The following is a 9531-nucleotide window of genomic DNA, read 5'->3' as shown; positions in this document are numbered from 1 at the left end:
TGTGTTGCATGTTTATATGTTGCATTATTATCTGTCATATGATGCATGGTTTATTATGCGGCATTTGCATAATCATGTTGAGCCTGATTATCTTTGAGATAGCCTGTTGAGAGGGTGCTCAGCCCTCATTTGTTGTGGATGGTTGGACCCCGTTGACCGACGGTGGTCAGGTCACCGGTATATCCACAGGTTTATTTTGGTATGGGAGCCACCTCCTGGTGCGACGGCGCAGAGTGCTACATACCTTGACGTCATTTGCCTGAGCAGTATTTCGTTATACCCAGATCCTGGTATCCAGTACATTTTGCATACATGCATGTCATAGTCTTGTATACTCATGCTTTCGGTGCTGAGCGTTTTATGCTCACGTCCTCGGTTTATCTCTGTTTTGGACACCCTATTCGATGGGGCAGGTCTCAGGTTGGACGGTCCAGGAGGGAGTGGACAGGGAGCTGGCAGGGGTTGATTCGTAGTTGTTGGTATTTATTCTTGGATTTAGTTCGATCTGGTTGTTTAAGTATTTTTGTACTTACAGTTTCGATTGGGTTGTATTACTTATTCCGCTGTTTACCTGATTCAGTTTTAAATATAAATTTTGCATGCCTTAGTTCTGATTAGTAGGTGATTCTGGAACGGGTCACTACATTTATGGTATCAGAGCATGCATTAAGATTTTGGGATTTAGAACTGTTCTTTTGGGTTTAATCTCTGGTAACTTTTGTAGCGAGAGATGTCTGGTTATGACGACGATGCTAGTAGTCATGGCAGCGTTGGACGTTGGGGAGACCGCGACGATCGGGAGCGTCGCCGAGAGCATCGAGAACGTCGTCAACACCGTCGTGATGAGCCTCGGAGTTTTAGTATGCATCGGTTCTTGCAGATGGGGCCGAAACCTCTTTCGGACGGTGAGACTCCGGATGTTGCGGAGAACTGGCTTGAGAGGATGGAGAGCTGCTTCAAGACTTTTCAGTGCTCGGCGGAGCAGCAGATTGATACCCTTGATTTCTTGCTGGAGGGTGGTGCGCGCAAGTGGTGGAGGTCTACCTCTGCACCGATAGTTTAGCGACAGGGTCGAGTTCTTTGGGCCGATTTCCGAGCCGCTTTCATGTTGCTTTACTTTCCGCCAGCTCTTCTGCAGACCAAGGCGATTGAGTTGATCAATCTGAAGCAGGGAAGTTTGTCTGTTGATGAGTATCAGCAGAAGTTCTTTGAGTTGCTTCCATATGTTCCGCATGTCAGTGATAATGCTATGGCCAAGTATAACCATTTTCTCCAGGGCCTCAATCAGGAGATTTATGATCGGGTTGTTGTCTGCGATGATCCGACATCGTATGAGGGCCTTGTGAATCGTTGTCGCCAGGCTGAGGGCAGTTTGCTGAGAGGTCGAGCCATGCAGTCTGCTCGTCCTACTAGTTCTTTGGGTCCCCGCGCCCAAGCATTTAAGAAGGCTGGATCTACTTCTTCTTCCTCTGGATCTGGAGGAGTTCACCATTTTGGGAAGAAGAGGGGCCCGTGTCAGCACTGCGGGAAGGATCACCCGACGGAGCGTTGTCGCAGGGTTGCGGGTGCTTGTTACAAGTGCGGTGAGATGGGCCACATGAAGAGAGATTGTCCACAGACGGGCGGAGGATCAGGATCTGGTTCTCAGGCTTCAGTTCATCAGAGGCCACAGCAGGGACAGTCTACTCAGGGTTCTAACCTCCGACCGCGTACTCAAGGGCAGGTCTTTGCTCTTAACCAGGATCAGGCGGCTGAGGAGAACGAGAGAGTTATCGCAGGTGTGTTTTTATTATGTGGATTACCTGCTTACGTTCTCATTGATACTGGTGCATCGCATTCATTCATATCTGCGAGGTTTGCTAAACGTCATAAGTTACCTTTCACTTCTTTGGACGTTGTGGTATCTGTTTCCACACCGATGGGTCATTCGGTGCTAGCTAAACGTCTAGTTTTGGGTTGTCCTCTAGAGTTTGAGGGTAATGTTTTAACTGCTAATTTGATGATTCTTGCGATGGAGGATTTTGATTGCATTCTGGGAATAGATGTGCTGACTGTGTTTAGAGCTACTGTGGACTGTTATCAGAAGTTTGTGCAGTTTCGTCCAGTTGAGGGCGACAGTTGGTTTTTCTATGGAGAGGGAGCGCGACCCCCGATGCCTGTGGTTTCTGCTCTGAAAGCCTGTCGTGCTTTAGAGTCGGGCGGGGAAGGCTACCTTATCTATGCTATTGATTCGTCCGCAGATAGTGTCGGTATCAGTGACATTCCAGTGGTTTGCGATTTTCCGGATGTTTTTCCCGAGGAGATTCCTGGTTTTCCTCCCGTTCGGGAAGTGGATTTCGGCATTGATTTAGTGCCAGGCACGGCACCAATCTCTAGAGCTCCTTATCGTTTAGCTCCATCGGAGATGCAAGAATTGAAACAGCAGTTGCAGGATCTTCTTGACAAGGGGTATATTCGACCCAGTGTGTCCCCGTGGGGAGCACCAGTTCTTTTTGTCAAAAAGAAGGATGGTTCTATGCGGCTCTGCATAGATTATCGGCAGTTGAATCGTGCTACGATAAAGAATAAGTATCCGTTGCCACGGATTGATGATTTATTTGATCAACTGCAAGGTACCTCTGTGTATTCCAAGATTGATTTAAGGTCTGGTTATCATCAGCTTCGAGTTCATCAGGGAGATATATCGAAGACTGCATTCAGGACCCGGTATGGGCATTATGAGTTTCTGGTTATGCCTTTTGGGGTGACGAATGCACCAGCAGTTTTTATGGATCTGATGAATCGGGTATTTCGGGATTTCTTGGATAAGTTTGTTGTGGTGTTTATAGATGATATCTTAATCTATTCGCATGATCAGCAAGAACACGCACAACACTTGAGGATTATTTTACAGACACTTCGCGAGAATCAGCTTTATGCGAAGTTGAGTAAATGTGAGTTTTGGATTGACAGGGTTGTATTCCTTGGTCATGTCATTTCTAGCGAGGGAGTTTCAGTTGACCCGAGCAAAGTGGAAGCGGTATTGAACTGGTCGCGTCCGACGACAGTAGCCGAGATCCGCAGTTTTCTGGGATTGGCTGGGTATTATCGCCGTTTCATTGTCAACTTCTCTCAGATTGCTAAGCCACTCACTCAGCTCACTCGGAAAGATGTTTCATTTGAGTGGACATCAGAGTGCGAAGAGAGTTTCTGGGAACTTCGCAGACTTTTGACATCTGCGCCTGTTTTGGCTTTACCGTCTGGATCTGGTGGTTTCAGTGTCTACACCGATGCTTCTTTGCAGGGACTAGGGTGTGTTCTGATGCAGAATGAGCATGTGATTGCTTATGCGTCGAGGCAGTTGAAGCCTCATGAGGAAAACTATCCTGTTCATGATCTGGAATTAGCAGCGATCGTTTTTGCTTTGAAAATCTGGCGCCATTATCTGTATGGTGAGCGATTTGAGATTTTCACTGATCATAAGAGTTTGAAGTATCTGTTCACTCAGGCTGAGTTGAACATGCGTCAGCGTCGTTGGATGGATCTACTCAAGGATTATGACTGCGAGATCAAGTATCATCCAGGCTCTGCGAATCTCACGGCCGATGCTCTTAGTCGCAAGGTGAGATTGTCTGCTCTTCAGACTTGTGCTGTATCTGGGATTATTCAGGATTTCTGTTCGATGGGATTCAATTGTAAGCATCGGAAGGGAACCGACGGTATCCGTGTAGCTACTATTTTGTCTGAGCCAGTTCTGTATTCTCGGATTAGAGATGCTCAGATGTCTGATTCTAAGGTTCAGAAATTAGCTCGGTTGGCTGATGGAGATAATACTTCTGGATTCCACTATCAGTCCGAGGGTCTTTTGTGTTTATCTGGTCGTGTTGTTGTACCGGAAGATGACACTTTGAGGGAGGAGATTTTATCCCAGGCTCATCGTAGCAAGTTGAGTGTTCATCCGGGGAGCAACAAGATGTATAAGGATTTGAGGACTCGATTTTGGTGGAAAGGTATGAAACGTAATGTTTATCAGTATGTCTCCAAGTGCCTAGTCTGTCAGCAGGTGAAGGCTGAGTATCGACGACCTGGAGGGTTATTGTAGAATCTTCCTATTCCGGAGTGGAAGTGGGAGCATATCACGATGGACTTCGTGACTCACTTGCCTATGTCTGTGGGGAATAGAGATGCTATCTGGGTGGTAGTGGATCGGCTTACTAAGTCTGCCCATTTTCTTCCGTATAACAGAGATTTCACTTTCGATCGGATGGCACGGTTGTACATTCAGGAGATTGTACGGTTTCACGGTGTGCCCGTGAGTATCGTTAGTGACAGAGATCCTCGATTTACATCTAGATTTTGGGGCAGCTTTCAGCAAGCTTTGGGCACTACCTTGAGTTTGAGTACTGCGTATCACCCAGAGACTGACGGTCAGTCAGAGAGGACTATTCGTACTCTTGAAGATATGTTGAGATCTTGTGTGATGGATTTCGGGCCAGCTTGGCAGGATCATCTGCCACTGATAGAGTTTGCATACAACAACAGTTTTCATAGGAGTATTGGTATGTCTCCGTTTGAAGCATTGTATGGTCGACGTTGTCGTACTCCTCTGTTCTGGGAGGAAGTCGGAGAACGACAGGTTGAGGGTCCAGAATTGATTCAGCAAGCCATGGACAAAGTTCTTGTGATCAAACAGCGGATTAAGACTGCTCAGGATCGACAAGCGAGTTATGCGAACACCAAGCGCAGACCTCTTCATTTTGATGCAGGCGAGAAAGTGTTTCTCAAGGTATCACCTTTTCGGAGGATTCTGAGGTTTGGACTCAAGGGTAAGCTATCTCCGAGATTCATTGGCCCTTTTGAGATCTTAGAATGCGTGGGAGATTTGGTCTACAGATTAGCTTTGCCACCGTATCTGTCTAGTGTTCACAATGTGTTTCATGTGTCCTTGTTAAGACGATACGTAGCGGATGAGTCTCATGTTTTGCATCCGACAGAAGTTCAGCTGAATCCGGATTTGTCTTTTGTGGAAAGACCGGTTTCGATCTTAGACCGGAAGGATAAAGTACTGCGGAATAAGACTATTCCTCTTGTCTTAGTGCAGTGGCAGCGACGAGGTACTGAAGAAGCTACCTGGGAACTAGAGAGTCGCATGCGGTCAGAGCATCCAGAGCTGTTCTAGTAGTAGTATTTTCAGTTATGATTGTAATTCCAGTTGTACTTTCAGTTGTAATTCATTCTTAAGTTGAATGTATTGTTGTTCAGAATTGTCATTCTTCAGTTGCGATTTCGAGGACGAAATCCTTTTTAGAGGGAGAGAATGTAGTATCCCGATGCCTAATTTGAGTTAATTATTGGATTAATTGTATTTCGGTGGGATCGGAAGGACCGAACCGGGTTCGGATCGTCCGAAGTTGGTTCGGATCGTCCGAAGTTGGTTCGGATCGTCCGTTCTGTTCGGAGTCAGACGAGTCATGTCATGTCAGAGTTCGGATCGTCCGATCAGGGTTCGGATCGTCCGAAGACAGGTGGCTGGACACGTGGAAGACATGCAATGTTCGGATCGTCCGAAGTGGATCGGATCGTCCGAAGTGTACCGGATCGGAGCGTCCGAAGTGGATCGGATCGTTCGATCGTTGTCTATAAATAGAAGCGCGAGGCTTCACTCTTCACTCGCCAATTCCGAGAGTTCCAGAGCGTTTTAGTCGTTTCTGATGGGTTTCTAGTCTTTTACCGAGGTTCGGGCACTAGCGGGGAGCTACTGGTTTTGTAGCGGAGCTGTGCTCTAGTTGGGGGCTAGCGGCATCAGTGGGCTGACTACGGACGCAGGTATAGTTCTGGGTTCCCTTTGAGATTTGGGAGTATCTATTAGTCTAGTTAAGGCTTTTAGATGTGGTTTAGTGATATGGTATCACTTGGATTGTAGGCTTGATTCTAGGGCTGATTGCTAGGATCTACTGGTTTGAGGTACGAAAGTACTATCCGAGATAGCAGGATTGAGTATGCTTTACTATGTGTTGCATGTTTATATGTTGCATTATTATCTGTCATATGATGCATGGTTTATTATACGGCATTTGCATAATCATGTTGAGCCTGATTATCTTTGAGATAGCCTGTTGAGAGGGTGCTCAGCCCTCATTTGTTGTGGATGGTTGGACCCCGTTGGCCGACGGTGGTCAGGTCACCGGTATATCCACAGGTTTATTTTGGTATGGGAGCCACCTCCTGGTGCGACGGCGCAGAGTGCTACATACCTTGACGTCATTTGCCTGAGCAGTATTTCGTTATACCCAGATCCTGGTATCCAGTACATTTTGCATACATGCATGTCATAGTCTTGTATACTCATGCTTTCGGTGCTGAGCGTTTTATGCTCACGTCCTCGGTTTATCTCTGTTTTGGACACCCTATTCGATGGGGCAGGTCTCAGGTTGGACGGTCCAGGAGGGAGTGGACAGGGAGCTGGCAGGGGTTGATTCGTAGTTGTTGGTATTTATTCTTGGATTTAGTTCGATCTGGTTGTTTAAGTATTTTTGTACTTACAGTTTCGATTGGGTTGTATTACTTATTCCGCTGTTTACCTGATTCAGTTTTAAATATAAATTTTGCATGCCTTAGTTCTGATTAGTAGGTGATTCTGGAACGGGTCACTACATTGTGACCCTCGTGGAGTCGGTAAACGAGTCAAAGCATAATCTCGGGTCGTAAGGACTAATTATGTACAATCATAACTACATACTTTTCCTCTCGATAAATGATAACTACTTGGAAAGTCCGAGAGAGAGATGTTCGGTACAATCATCGTATGATTATCATTTGCATGGTTGGACATCTCTATGCCCTTACCACGAAACAAGGTACACAACATCACATATGCTAGTCTCAACCTCAAACGACCTTTATCCTTATTTTTAGGCGGCTGAATTGACTAGGAACGAATTTAGAATATACCATGTTTGCAAATGAGTTTCAAGATCGCATCACGATTCATTCATATTGGACTTTATCTATGATGATTACATAAGTATACAGATAAAACAAAATGAAACCATAAAAAGTTAAACTATACTAAAATAAAAATTATTTATTAAATTTGAGTCAATAAATTTTCTATCTTACCGTAGACTTGCTGGACACCTATTCTGACATTATCTACAAATGAAATATTTCCAGTATAGAAAATCCACTAAAATGAAGAGCTTTCAAAATTAAATACATTTAATCAGATCATATAAAATATAAAGTACTTTACATTTAAGTCTCCAGTATCCTCGATAGTTCAACGGTCGGTTATCTGTGACCTTGTAAAGTAGGACAAAAACTTATGTGAGACGGTCTCACGGATCATATTTTGTGAGACGGATCTTTATTTGGGTAATCCATAAAAAAATATTATTTTTTATGCTAAGAGTATTACTTTTTATGGTGAATATGAGTAGGATTGATGCGTCTCACAGATTGAGATCCTTGAGACGATCTCACATGAGACCTACTCGTAAAGTAGAAGTATATCGTACGAGATGGATCGTGACATTTATGATTTGAGAACTTTACGGTTTTGCTTCATTGGGCTTGTTAATTATGTCCCAACCAAATCAATTTCCCTTTTTTGTTGCAATATCATGTGATCTCATTCGAACAGAGTGGAGCAAATGCTAGATATCAATCAAGCCGAAAGATAAATTATCAAAAGCACTCTACAAATTATGAACACAGCTCACTCTGAACACAACGACGAACAAATTGATCAAATATGGAATAATTAGCACAGCACCCAATAAAAAACACATCTAACTATTTAATCCATTCACACAAGATACAAAACGCGCACACACACACACACATTCATACATATGTAGATGCATAGATGAAAGAAAACAACACACAACTTATTAGTACCGCACACATTATAATACAAATGCACCAAGTCATATATGGATGGCTGTCAAAGCTATCAGGCAGAACAGAGAGGACAATTTCAAAGAACGACTCGAACCGAAAAGGGCACGACCCTCGTTTGCGAAGCTTCCTCCGGGGGTGCTCGTCGTCAAGACTAAGACTGTCCAATCATCCTCAGTGCCAACTCCCACGCCCGTAAATTTAGTATCGTTCAAATAGCGAGAATTTCGGGACTGTGTATAGTTAGTGAGCACAAGAGTCGAAACGCGCTGGGGCACACAGACAGGCAGGACCACTCCTTCTGTTGTCGTGTTGCCATCGACATTGCATTTCTGTACAACATTGGGGTAGTCGGAAATTATCTGAGATTGCGTGGTTGTCGTGTTGGACGCACACGGCTTGTTCTCTAACTGGTTAGCGATTTCCTCCGCAACACAGTCGGCTTTGTCGTTCTTCGACAGAGCAGGGGCATTTGATGATTGCCGGAAGCTGTTGATTCCAGCGAGTAGATCATCCTCGTCTGTGTGTATCAAAATAGACCAGTGATTTTAATTTTAATAAATAAAATATAGGCAAACACCTATAAAATAGGAAAAATAAAACGTATCTCTCCCTTAGATCCTCGAGAGCTACAATCCCAAAGGCATGCGTATATATAATTATAATACTCGAGGTGTCAATAAAAAACAAATAATTGACAAAATAATATTTCAAAAACTCAATTCTAGAAATTGGGGGAGAAACTACAAATGAAATTACAGTATGAGGGAACTTTAAACTTAAATTCTAGAATCAAAGACACGACAAGAAACAAAATTTGTAAAGAAGATATTATTTTTGTATTTTTCTTTACAAAATCACGCCCAACTTTATGAAAAAAAAATGATAATTGTATTAGTAAAATGGAGTCTAGAAATTAAAATGTTTTCAAATCATTAATACTCAATCCGCCAATAATTCCTAAAAAAATTGTCTACTTTCCTTTCAATTTTAAGTACTTTATGATAGAAAATAAATAAATCTAAAAAATTTCTAAATTATTGGAATTTAATATCATCGAAACACCATCCACATATATTCCAAATGTAACCACAAAAAAATCAAAAATCTAATAATTGTAATCAGGTAGAGATAGAAGGGTAATCAGGTACGTACGTACCATCACAGTACACGGGAATTGACAGTACTGCAAACAAGAGGAACAGCGCGATGAAGATACCAACACAACGATGCGGGCAGCGGTTGGAGTTTTCCATCGAAAGATACAGATACATATAAATTTGTTTGAATGACAAATATTTCTTGTTCATATCCATAAATATATATATACAAACACATATACATACATAAACCGACCAAAAGGCAGCAAATGAAAAGGTAAGGAGACACGTAGCGGCCACGCAAACGAAGCACCTTTAGCACTTATTCCTAACCCCTCACACGTTTCACATCCCTCCCGGGCCAATCATATATTTAAAAGGATAACCTCTTGGATAGGACACGTACGTACGGTTCTGGAATAATTAATAATGCTAAAATATTGGAAGGAATCACAAATTTAAATCTCAACTAGTTTCAAAAGTGTGTGTATTAGGTGACAGTCTTTCTCCAGATCAGCCTAGCAAAAACATAGACATTGGGGAGCTTGCGCTG

General features: G+C 43.3%; 1 protein-coding gene across 1 annotated transcript; it reads right to left on the bottom strand.

Moving 5' to 3' along the window:
* Positions 1 to 7641: 7641 nt before the first annotated feature.
* On the bottom strand, positions 7642 to 9201 carry LOC140809325 (uncharacterized GPI-anchored protein At3g06035-like). Its single transcript, XM_073166913.1, has 2 exons — positions 9038 to 9201; positions 7642 to 8398 (listed from the first exon to the last, which is right to left on the bottom strand). Exons 1-2 carry the CDS (start codon positions 9192 to 9194, stop codon positions 7908 to 7910), a joined length of 648 nt encoding a protein of 215 aa, XP_073023014.1. The 5' UTR covers positions 9195 to 9201; the 3' UTR covers positions 7642 to 7907.
* Positions 9202 to 9531: the final 330 nt, after the last annotated feature.

The sequence above is a fragment of the Primulina eburnea genome, chromosome 13 (genome assembly GCF_022965805.1).
Source record: "Primulina eburnea isolate SZY01 chromosome 13, ASM2296580v1, whole genome shotgun sequence".
Lineage (NCBI taxonomy): Eukaryota > Viridiplantae > Streptophyta > Magnoliopsida > Lamiales > Gesneriaceae > Primulina > Primulina eburnea.
Note: the sequence above shows the minus strand (reverse complement) of the source record. Positions and strands in the feature narration are given on the sequence as shown.

Excerpts from the sequence above, each read along its gene's own strand:
- LOC140809325 (XM_073166913.1), bottom strand. The coding sequence starts at position 9,194 with ATGGATATGAACAAGAAATATTTGTCATTCAAACAAATTTATATGTAT. Across the intron at positions 8,399-9,037 it reads AATTCCCGTGTACTGTGATG|ACGAGGATGATCTACTCGCT; the intron begins GTACGTACGTAC and ends TGATACACACAG.